This window comes from Oncorhynchus kisutch, linkage group LG14 (assembly GCF_002021735.2).
Source record: "Oncorhynchus kisutch isolate 150728-3 linkage group LG14, Okis_V2, whole genome shotgun sequence".
NCBI classification, from domain to species: Eukaryota; Metazoa; Chordata; class Actinopteri; order Salmoniformes; family Salmonidae; genus Oncorhynchus; species Oncorhynchus kisutch.
In genome coordinates this window covers 48402089-48415070 of record NC_034187.2, presented here as the reverse complement: position 1 = coordinate 48415070, position 12982 = coordinate 48402089, and the positions used below count along the sequence as shown (strand labels likewise).

General features: G+C 41.0%; 1 protein-coding gene across 2 annotated transcripts in view; it reads right to left on the bottom strand.

The window, feature by feature from the left end:
* LOC109903790 (pygopus homolog 2-like) overlaps nt 1–6181 on the bottom strand; it is a 29083-nt gene extending 22902 nt beyond the window's left edge. The window contains exon 1 of one of the 2 annotated variants that reach the window (XM_020500741.2): nt 5212–6181. In XM_020500741.2, the coding sequence (XP_020356330.1) occupies nt 5212–5269 (58 nt within the window). In that variant the 5' untranslated portion in view covers nt 5270–6181. The remainder of the gene's footprint in view (nt 1–5211) is intronic. The other variant, XM_020500742.2, reaches the window with a different exon arrangement.
* Between the last annotated feature and the right edge of the window lie 6801 nt (nt 6182–12982).

Below are 12982 nucleotides of genomic sequence, written 5' to 3'. Positions count from 1 at the left end.
CTCCTGGAATCCGAAGTTTGACTCAATGGAGGAATGTAGCCAGAAAAATGCTGATGAATGTCTTGCTCAAAATGTATGCAACTTATTCAAAAACTCTGATGCTCACAGGCAATGTGTATTGGAAGATATTTCTGAATGTTCTTCGCCCAGCATAAAACCCCTCCAACCAGACATGCTTTACCTACTCATTTGCTGGATGCAGAGTTCAGAGTTCAAGTGAAGGTCAAACAAATCATAGAGAAAGCAGACTATCGCAATCATCTCTGATGGGTAGTCGAATGTTCTTGGGAAAGGAAAAATTAAATACATCTCCACCCCTCAACCAGTACTCTACAAAAGCACAGACACAAGGGACAGCAGACACAGTGGTCTCTACATTGCAGATGAGCTGAAGGCAGTCATCAATGACCTTGGACCACAGAAGGTATTTGCATTGGTGACAGACAATGCTGCAAACATGAAGGCTGCATGGTCCAAAGTGGAGGAGTTGTGCATTGAATCTGCTCAAGGACATCATGGCAATGAAAACAATGGATACACTCTACAAGAGAGCCAGGGAAATGGTTAGGTATGTGAAGGGTCATCAAGTTATAGCAGCAATCTACCTCACCAAGCAAAGTGAGAAGAATAAGAGCACCACATTGAAGCTGCCCAGCAATACCCGTTGGGGTGGTGTTGTCATCATGTTTGACAGTCTCCTGGAGGGGAAGGAGTCTCTCCAAGAAAATGGCCATATCACAGTCTGTTGATATGGACAGCCCCATCAAGAGGATCCTCCTGGATGATGTATTTTGGGAGAGAGTGGTAAGCAGCCTGAAACCTATAGGAGTAGACATTGCACAGATTGATGGAGACAATGCCATCCTGTCTGATGTTCAGACTCTGCTTGCAGATGTATTTAAGAAACCTATACTGCTGTTGGTAAAATTATGATTAAATGACTGAACAAATCATTTTAAATGATTTCTGTTCATTAGAACTGTCAGCTCAGTGGTGATCGATAATGTTGAGGGGTCAAAAGTTACCTGGGAGTGTGTTAGTAAGTTAGAATGAACTTTTCACCTCACTTCGTCCCGGTCGAGAGGGGATTCTGTTAAAGCAATGAAATGACGTCATGATTTGTATATAAACTGTTGCTCGTGGTGAAGTGGGAGAGCACTCCGAGAATAAATTCTGTTACCCATTATTGAAAAGACTGGTCTCCGTCTATTTGAATGCAAACAAGAATCTTACAAATTCTCATAAAATAGATTAAGGTTTTTCAATTCATGAAAGCACATTGGCATAATTAAATTACAGTAACAACTGCCCTGCCCACTTCACTGTTGCTCCAAAACAGAGGAAACTGCAGTTCTGAAATACATCAAAGCCTGACGACTTCAGCCTGAAGCCCATACACGCCGGAGCGTACATGTTGGACCCCAAGAATGCTGGAAAGAGAATCCTGTCTGTTGCAGAGATCAATAAGGTCTATGGTGTCATCACTATTGTGTCTCGCCACCTAGGCCTGGATGAGGGCAAGGTTCTTGGCAGTCTGGCGAAGTACACTTCCAAGCAAGGGCTTTGGGATGGAGATGCAATATGGCAGTCGTGCCAACATCTCATCAGCCACCTGGTGGAAGGGACTTTGTGGATCTGAGGCTCTTTTCCCTGTTGCCTCCATCATCCTCCAAATCCCCAAAACACCAGCCGCCAGCAACTTGTCCTTGTTTTAGGAACACACACACCAAAGCATACAACAGGCTGACCAATACAAGGGTTGAAAAATTGGTGGCCATCCGGGCAAACTTGTCGCTTTTTGAGCCTGACAATGAGCCGTCTGATGTACAAGTGGTGGACATTGATGAGGTTCAGGGAGAAGACATGGAAGCCTGAGAGGAAGACAACTAAAGCTTTAGGTTTCTAGACTATCATTTTAGAGATGTGATGGATCATTGGGGATCATTCAATATTCCCTTTGTTGATGTTCAGCCAACTCATTTAATTAGAGTTCAATTCGTAACTAAATAGTTTTTTTTTATTTCTATTGGAAGGATTTAATAACATGCAATTATGTCTCCATATGATATAGTAAATATATACATTTACATTTAAATGTTATTAATAATAATTTGCATACATTTCCATTAATTCCCATATATTACCGATCATTCCCATATATTCCCCAAAATGTGCAACACTACTCAACAGCCCTTCTTTATCTACACCCATTCAGTATCGGTCACACCATCTAAAGCCTTAGCCCAACCCATCTCTTTAGGATTCACATGTGAGAACTTGTACTAAACAACCAAAGATTTCAAGACTAAAGGCTGATTTATATTATGGGTGTGTTTGTAAATTTAATCTGGAGTGTCAGAGTGTGCTCAGAGTGCGCTCTGGGCGTTCATAAACTCAGAGCGTTGTCAGATTGTCCGTTCGTAAACTCAGTGGTTTGCTCTAGGAGTGTTGAGTGCACACTGGACGCTCTGGCCGAGGAGTAGGGTTGATCCGAGCGTTCCAACCTAACAGCAGCAGTCAAGCACCCAAGCTAACTGGCTAACGTTGGCTAGCTACTTCCAGACACAAATGAGAGAACAGCTCACTGACCATTTTACTCACCCTAGCAGAGCTGGTTAGGCTGTTTTTATGTTATTCAGGGCATTGGTGACTGCAACTGTGCTGCTGGCAACAATCTAGTTACGTTTTTTTGCCAACTTTAACTGACACCGGCCATATTCAACTGGTGTTGAGCATTCGTAAATGTGTCAGTTATTCTGCGCTCTGGCACACTGACGAGAGTGCTCTGAAATCAGAGTAGATCACCAGACCGTATTTGCCAACTACGTCTATTGACAGTTGTCGCAGTGACATCATCCCAACGGATAACGTTACGCAAATGGCTCTGAGATACAAGAAACTACACAGATCATACACGTAACGTTAGCTAGCTAACAGTACACTAACTTCAAATGAAAACGACTGACAAAATGTGAAAGGTGTAATATCTGAAAATGTAGCTAGCTAGACTATCTTACCTGTATACATGGATGGACGCTTCACCCTCTCTGTCATGGATACCATGGTTTCCCTTAGTTTGAAGATGTTATCTGGAGACAGGTGTTTTATACAACAGCCTTCTGGTTGTATAAATGTTCTCTTTTCGACTCGGTCTGCATATTTGCAATCAAACGCCTGAATTTTCTCCATCTCCTTAGCTATCCTACACGAATTCCACTGATTTCAAAACTCGGTCCTCCAGAAACGGAGAGCAACACAGTTCTACTACGTGATATCTTTCAAAAAAGCTGCGTTAGAAAGGATTACCTACACATACTGACCAGCTCACGTTATAGACAGAAGCGTGCTACATGGCAGACAAATCCAAACTCATCTCTCTTAATTAAGGCACATCATTTCCAAGAAAGCATTTCAGCCCCCAAAAAACATTTACATAAAAAATATAAAAAATGTAAATGTACGTTCAAATGGCTCTTCTGTGAAGTAGTGACATAAACCTAGTTTCCTGAAACGAGTCACATATCTCCATGTTACAGCGCTTGTTTACGGAAGGCATAGGCCGTCACTTGTGCTAATTAGCCATCTAGCATGCTCCAAACACCCATGTGTAAGCTAATTGGGGAGGAAGTGAAGATCTGTGCAAAACTGCTACAGTAAGTGTCTTTTTTATTATTTCTCGGTGACATGAAAGATAAATATGTTTAGAAAACTATGACTGACGTCTCTAAAGGTCATGAACAGTCAAAATTATGTTTCTCATTAAATGTGATGATATTCGGATGAAACCAGATCAAAGTATATGACCAAAGTATGAAACATGACTTTTGCATCTACATTGATAAAGTTTGATCATAAATTGTTGGTCCTCTCCCACATGGATTCACAGGGCGGGATTATTGAGGGGATAGGGGGATGTCACCCTAACTCATTTTAATACACCAATGGTAACATATTCTCTTACCCAACTGAAATAAGTACCACCTTATAACCAACATCGGGGAGAAGGCATGTTTGCGGAGGGGCGTGATTTATATAGCTAGATGGCTACTCTACTAGTGCCCAAATTGGGACTGTAGGTTGTCAGCAAATACCATTATTATTTAAAAGTTTACACTTCATCTATGGCAAAGATACTTACATGTCTTCCCTTTCATCTGCGTCTGGTGTTAGCTAGTTATTGGCTAGTTAGTTCTTGAGCCAGCATGGAACAAGAAGATGGGGGGGGGGGGGGGGGTCAAAACTGACAGTTGTCATGTCAACACATCCATCAGTGCTGCTGTGAACTGCATCACAAGAGACATGCCAATCGGGAGATGAATAAATAAATAAAAATTACACCATTGATGGAACTTCAATATTGTTTGAGTTGCTTTGTGTATCACCAAATTTGCTTGAGATGATTTTCCTGCAACACTGCATCCAAGTTTATTGACATAGGCGTGTCAAAGACATGTCAGTAAAGGTGACCTCATGAATATAAGCTCCTTGCCTACTCAGCCTGTATTTTCAAACTTCCTGCTAGTAAGCCATGAGAGAAAGTAATTTCTAAAATGTTAATACATTTCTACCCCTCAAAAATATTATTGGTGATATTTCAGTCACTCAAAAGGCTATTATACATGGGAATCTGAATGACTGTTTGGGACCTTTAAAAAACACAGCATCACAATTGGTCCCATGTGGCTCAGTTGGTAGAGCATGGCACATGCAATGCCAGGGTTGTGGATTTGATTCCCATGGGGAACCAGTACGAATGAATATGTATGCACTCACAACTCTAAGTCACTCTGGATAAGAGAGTCTGCTAAATGACTAAATTGTAGTTTACATGGAGGCGAATTTAATGGTTGAAAACACTACATATGGAGATGGATTTTCAAGAGCTACACCCGCTATAATATCTGAACTGTGTATGTACCGATAAACTTAGATTTAATTTGAGTGTTGAACAGCCACAACAAATCACCAAGCAGGGGGACAGGTTTGGTTGATTATGAGACACAGAGGGAAATAATGGACACATCATGAGAACGTAGAAATGAAATTATTACAAGGCAGGCGAATACCAACATGAATAGCAGGTCAGACAAACTACATGACAGAACAACTGTCTACAGTCCTGTAGACACGTGGATTTTCAGCAGTGGTAACTAATGGTTAGTTCTGATCTGAGACAGACGGGGGTGGATGAATGAATTATCATATACCTACCTTTGCCTCGCTTTCCTTGGCCTTGTCCCGCCAGTAGTCTCCCCGATTCGGCAGCCATTAATATGACTGTCGGTGCGGTGAAATTTCACCGTTCATATCATGTAAGATTTTTTTTTAATGACGAAAAGTCTTGATAATTTGGACCTGAGCAATACTCGCAAGTAGAGTCATACACGGTCTTTGGATAGGAGGACGGTTTCTATAGTTAGATAGGTAATGTGTATCCCCTTGCAATTCACAACTCGTTTTACAGCTAGATATATTGCGCACAACGCTTTGACTGTCACGGAGTTCGGTGGCCAACAACTGTGGCTAGCCAGGGTTAGTTTCAGCAGCCACCTTGCAAAAAATGAAGAGCCGGGCTGAATGAAACTGTGGATAATGTTTGCCAGAATGCAAGTTGCATAACACTACCTTCCTCGCTCTAAAAATAATAACTTAGTTACAGATGAGTTAAGTTAGCAATTAAGATAGTTGGCTAGCTAGCTGGATAGCAACGTTTGCTATCGCATTTGGGTAACGTTAGTCGCTAGCTAGTTACTATGTTTGTGATAGATAACATGTAGATTATGATTTATAATAATTAATCATCTACATTCAATTTGGTTAATTGACCAGTTTCGCCTTCATAGCAAGCGGTACAAAATAACCGGTCTCTAGTAAAATGTTAGCTACTTGAGTTAGTTAGCTACGAAAAGCTAGCTAGCTAGCTTGCTAGCATTATTGGGAAGCAAACTATACCCTTTCTCCGGCGTTGCTTGCTCTGCAGTCCGTTAATATGAACATCTCCGGTGTGTCATTGCCGATATACCAGTCCTCACATGGTATATGCTTTATGTTGTGATACAGCTTAAAATAATAATTCATACAAAAACGCAAATTTTTCCATATTAATCACGGCCTCTACTGTCGCCGCCGGACAAAGAGGGCCAGGCAGGAGACGCGCACCCGGGAACATTACAACTCAGAGGGAAAGTAGGGGTGTCCTAAAACGAGATTTCTAAATCAGTCACTCTCTGCATCCAGGTTGATAATAAACGTTATTACATTTCATAATACTTCTAGCTGTAGTTTTACCGATTCATTTTGTGCAAGAAATGGCACACATTGTTTACGTAATTTGTGAATTACCTCACCTTTATTTAACAGCAGGTTATGGAGCAGTCTAGAACGGACCACTTTCAACGCTGAAGTAGGGATGGACACAAAAGTAATCACATCCCATTACTTTTTCCAAATGTTGTGTTACAGTTTGTATTTCAAATGGATTAAATGGAAATTTTGTGTCACTGGCCTACACACAATACCCCATAATGTCAAAGTGAAAATAGGTTTTTAGAAATGTTTACAAATCAATAACAAATGTAAAGCTTAAATGTCTTTCTTGAGTCAAGTATTCAACCCCTTTGTTATAGCAAACCTAAATAAATTCAGTAGTAAAACTGTGCTTATCAAGTGACATAATTAGTTGCATGGACTCCCTCTGTTTGTAATAATAGTGTTTGAAAAGATAAACAACATGCTCGACTCCACTTTATATAAACTTAAATCGGGTGCTGTATCCTCATATATAATCCAAAGAACAGAAATAGGACAGCACTCGGTAAATACATCCTCATGAACGTTTTGGGTATTAGCCCTTTTTAAGCGTTTAAGGGCAATGTCAATCAATGTCACAACAACAATCCCTCTTGGGCGTAGTTAATTATACATTCACAGTCAGTATTGGCTCAATCAAGAGATCCCAGCAGAGGGAGCTGTGGGGGAAACATGAAAATCCAATAAAGATAAACACAAGCATTACAAATACATTATGATGTCATTACCTAAATGCCATGGGATCGCCCAATTATGCAAATATATTTATAGAGAAATTTGAGTTGGACATCGTGTATGATAATAATCCCTATTCTACGTTTATTAAATTGTTTATGAGATATATTGATTACATTTTTTTCATTTGGTCAGGTGATGATCTTAAATCGCAGTAATTCTTTACATAGGCTACATGAATTCCAGGATGCCGTCCATTAAATGTATGTTAGTAGGCTGTCCTATAAGGACATGTTTCCTTTTTGGATGTTTTGTTTAAGAAAGATGGCAATGGCGTATAGAAAAGAAACGGAGGGAAATGCCTTTCTTCATTTCAACAGCTATCATACACCTTCATTAAAAAATAGTTTACCATATAGCCAACTCCTTCGCATAAGGCACATTTGTGACACTGATTTATCATTTGATGTACACTACCAGTCAAAACTTTGGACACACCTACTCATTCAATGGTTTTTCTTTATTTTTACTATTTTCTACATGGTAGAATAATAGTGAAGACAACAAAACTATAAAATAACACATATGGAATCATGTAGTAACCAAATAAGTGTTAAACTTATCAAAATAGATGTTATATTTGAGATTCTTCAAAGTAGCCACTCTCTGCCTTGACAACAGCTTTGCACACTCTTGGCATTCTCTCTACCAGCTTCATGAGGTAGTTACCTAGAATGCATTTAAATTAACAGGTGTGCCTTGTTAAAAGTTCATTTGTGGAATTTCTTTCCTTCTTAATGCGTTTGAGCCAATCAGTTGTGTTTTGACAAGGTAGGGGTGGTATACAGAAGACAGCCCTAGTTGGTAAAAGACCAAGTCCATATTATGGCAAGAACAGCTCAAATAAGCAAAGAGAAATGACAGTCCATCATGGCTTTAAGACATGAAGGTCAGTCAATCCAGAAAATTTCAAGTGCAAGACATTTAACCGTGTTAACCTTCACAAGGCTGCTGGCCCAGACGGCATCCCTAGCCACATCCCTAGAGCATGGCAGACCAGCTGGCTGGTGTGTTAACGGACATATTCCATCTCTCCCTATCCCAGTCTGTTGTCCCCACATGCTTCAAGATGGCCACCATTGTTCCTGTACCCAAGAAGGCAAAGGTAACTGAACTAAATGACTATTGCCCCGTAGCACTCACTTCTGTCATCATGAAGTGCTTTGAGAGACTAGTCAAGGATCATATCACTTCCACCTTACCTGACACCCTAGACCCACATTAAATTGCACACCACCCCAATAGGTCCACAGACGATGCCATCGCACTGCACACTGCCCTATCCCATCTGGACAAGAGGAATACCTATGTAAGAATGCTGTTCATTGACTACAGGTCAGCATTCAACACCATAGTACCCTCCAAGCTCATCATTAAGCTTGAGGCCCTGGGTCTCGACCCCACCCTGTGAAATTGGGTTCTGGAGTTCCTGATGGGCTTCCCCCAGGTGGTGAAGGTAGGAAACATTTCCACTTGATCCTCAACACTGCCCCCCCTCCCGTACTCCCTGTTCACCCATGACTACGTGGCCATGCACGCCTCCAACTCAATCATCAAGTTTGCAGATGACACGACAGTAGTAGGCTGGATCACCAAAAAACGATGACACAGCCTATAGGGAGGAGGTGAGGGCACTCTGAGTGTGGTGTCAGGAAATAACCTCTCAATCAACGTCAACAAAGCAAAGGAGATGATCGTGGACTTCAGAAAACAGCAGAGGGAGCACCCCCCTATCCACATCGATGGGACAGCAGTGGAGAATGTGGAAAGCTTTAATTTTCTTGGCGTACACATCATGGACAAACTGAAATGGTCCAAATTTCTTCAGACTCCTGAGGTTGAGGCGCCCTTCGCATTCTTCAACCTCAGGAGTCTGAAGAAATTTGGCTTGTCACCTAAAACCCTCACAAACTTTTACAAATGCACAATTGAGAGCATCCTGTTGGGCTGTGCCACCACCTGGTACGGAAACTGCACCGCCCACAACCACAGGGCTCCCAGAGGGTGGTACGGTCTGCACAACGCATCACCTCGAGCAGACTACCTGCCCTCCAGGGTACCTACCGCACCCGATGTCACAAGAAGGCCATAAAGATCATCAAGGACAACAACCACCCGAGCCACTGCCTGTTCACTGCCTACCATCCAGAAGGCGATGTCAGTACAGGTGCATCAAATTTTGGACCGAGAGACTGAAAAATTGCTTCTATCTCAAGGCCATCAGAGTGTTTAACAGCCATCACTAACACAGAAAGGCTGCTGCCTACATACAGACTTGAAATCATCATCTTGCGATACGCATCTCATGTGTTGACTGTATTTTATACCATCTATTGCATCTTGCCTACGCCGTTCAGTCATTGCTCATCAATTTATTTATATGTATATATTCTTATTCCATCCCTTTACTTAGATTTATGTGTTTTAGGTAGTCGTTGTGGAATTGTTAGATTACTTACTAGATATTGCTGCACTGTTGGAACTAGAAGCACAAGCATTTTGCTACACAATAACATCTGCTAACCATGTGTATGTGACCAATACCCTTCCCCTAACCTTAACCCTACCCTAGCCTTAACCCCTAACCCCTCAGCGTTAGCCACCTAGCTAACATTAGCCACAACAATTTGGAATTCGTAACATATCATACACGATTTGTAAATTCGTAACATATTATATGAATAGCCTAGCCTTACCTTTGTTCCAGGCTACCTTTGTAGCCTTACCTTTGTTCCCCATCTTGCATCCATGATAGTAGACCCCACTAGAAATAATCACCTCCCACTGTACGCTAGTCTGTGTTTCTAGTGTGTTCCCCACCCTTCTTTCCCACCCCTCTCAACTTCGTGCCACAGTCAGCGAGCTACATCACAAGAATAGACAGCCAAGAAGATTGGACAGTCTGGGAATGGGATCACGAATAAGAACTAAGAAAAAGTTTTGATTCTTTCAAGTTTTCCCACTCCAAAGACTTCTCTTCACCCAAAAGGAATAACTGTTACATGCAGCTGAATGGAAGAGGCCGAGATAGGACCTGACTTAAAGATAATCAACAATGGGTTAAAGTAGGGAGAAATCTTCCAATATAGGCTACAGGTACGCCTTTATTTTGGTATAGGCTATCACATGTAGGGCATTTATTATTTCTTTCATTTCGTTTTTACCTTGTGGTCTTTATTAGAAAATTAAATTGAACATTATGATTAAGTTAGCCTAATCAATATTATATATGATTATCAAATGAAAATCATATTCTATTTCATTTGGAATTGGTTATAACCTATAATTAGACAATTTGGCTATAATAACAATATCCTCTGTTTAAAAAAAGTAAAATATTATCTAGTGGAGGCTTTAGACTACATGCAGAGAATCTAAAAAAAGAGCCTTGTGTTAAAGCAATGGAAGTCTTTTGTTTCAGAATAGTCTACTGTGATTTCTAAATGTGCGTCTTTGGGGCTGGCACAGTGCATGGTACATATCGTTTTTGGACCAAAGAGAGTATTAGCTTTATACAGAGATCATGGCAAAGTGGTTCAAAGAATTCCCCATCAATTTAAAGAACGGTACCAAAAGGATCCTCTCTGCTTCAGAATCACACTCCCTATCAAGGGTTAACCTGGACAGGGAGTTGGCATTGGCACCAAAGCAACCAGCGCACAAAGTGGATAGCAATTCTCAAAATTCTGCCATAGAATTGGGAAGGAATGGCACAATTCCAAAGCGGAGTCACCGGTTTTTGATGAGCACTGGCCACTGAAAAGTACTGGTTCTGCAAATGATCAGTCGTCTGATCAAAGTGGAAAAGCAGGACAAGAACCCGAACTTCCACAGCAGCCCAGTGGTACTCAAAACAGAGATGGTAAGACATTTTGAAGCACTTTAGAAATTGTAGGCTAATTCTATTCTCAACAGGATGTGATGCTGGACTCAAGGGTAGAGGTAACCTAGTACACGTAAATCTCTCTCCCTCCATTTAGTATATTTAGTATATTAGTATATCATATGGTATGGACTAATTTGTGGATGTCCATTTGTGGATGTCCATCATCAATTTCGTATGATATGTTACTAATTACAATTTGTATGACACGCAGTAGCGGTGAGTGGGTAAAATCACTGGGGAAGCCAAGCCAGAAAAGAAAAGCCGTTTTACAATCTATGTGTTGTGATAATTGCATTGTTTGTTCTATAAATACTGTTAGTTCATATGCCTTGCCACCGTGACATAAAGGTCTAAGGCCGAGACAATAAGAAAACACAGTGGCAGAATAAATTCAACCATACCTTTGTGTGTGTGTGTGTGTGTGTGTGTGTGTGTGTGTGTGTGTGTGTGTGTGTGTAAGTAGAAAAAACATGTGGACTCACCCTACTTGTAGAGAAACACCAATGCCATCCACCTCTCTTTCATGTTGCCATTACGGTCTATGTCTGTGCCATATAGTATATGCTTTTAGTTTTGGTTGTGCTAGGCTACCTGGCTAAAATGCTTGCTCGCTAGACTAACTTCCTTTCATGGGCAACAATTAGCCAGCTAGTTAACATTAGCTTACTACATCTAGCTACATATTGAACTTCCATCCTCTCAGGCCAGAGGCACAATTAATTAATTTAGGGTTGAATCATAATTGTCATTATAATCATTGACAAGTACTGAGAATTAAATAAAACCACAAGTCCAAATCCCTATCTCCATCCATGGCTAATTTAGGACAACAACACAATGAGATGGAACAATTCCAGTTTAGCTTTTTCTGGTGGGATATGTTCAGCCTCTTGTGAATTGAAGGAAAATTATGAAACACAGAAGAAAGATATATCTGTATTTTTTTGTTGTTGTAAATTTTCTGGGGAACTCTGGCTTCCATTGGCATCCATGAATACACACCAATAATGACATGTAACGAATTGCAATTCGTATATGCAATTCGTAATACATGTTACAAATTTGCAATACGTGGACATGTCACAGATTCCAATTTGTTGTGGCTAACATTAGCTAGGTGGCTAGGGGTTGGGTTAGGGATTAAGTTTAGGGTTAGGAGTTAGGTTAAGGTCAGGGGAAGGGTTAGCTAACATGCCAAGTAGTTGCAAATTAGCTAAAAAATAGTAAGTAGTTGTAAAGTTAGCTAAAATGTTGTTGTCATAAATGAGATTCCAACACGCAACCTTTGGGTTGCTAGACATACGCATTATATGCTCTTCCATCAAATAAAATTGTATTGGTCGCGTACACATATTTTGCAGATGTTATCGCGGGTGGAGCGAAATGCTTATGTTCCTTGCTCTAACAGTGCAGTAATGCCTAACAATACAAAACAATACACGCAGATCCAACAAATAAAAATAAAGCAATTAAGAAATGTCTAAATAATACTATGTCAGAGGCAGGAATAGAAATATTTATGCATATAATGATGTTTATAGACATTATGGACCATATATGTGTGTACAGCAGTAGTTATATAGGATGAGCCTTGACTAGAATACAGTATATACATATGAAATGGGTAAACAGTTGTAAACATTATTCAAGAACCCAGTGTTCAATGGCTATGTACATAGTGCTGCAGTCTCTAAGGTGCAGAGTTGAGTAAAGGCTAGTAACAGTGACTAAAGTTCAGGGCAGGGTACTGGGCGCAGGCCGGCTAGTAGTGACTATTTAACAGCCTGATGGCCTGGAGATAGAAGCTGTTTTTCAGTCTCACGGTCCCAGCTTTGATGCACCTATACTGTCTCCGCCTTCGAGATGGTAGCGGGGTGAACAGGCCGTGGCTCAGATGGATAGGGGCGTTGATGATCTTCTTGGCCTTCCTGTGACATCGGGTGCTGTAGATGTGCTGGAGGGCAGGCAGTGTGCCCCCGGTGATGTGTTGGGCTGACCGCACCACCTTCTGGAGAGCCCTGTGGTTGCGGACGGTGCAGTTGTCATCCCAGG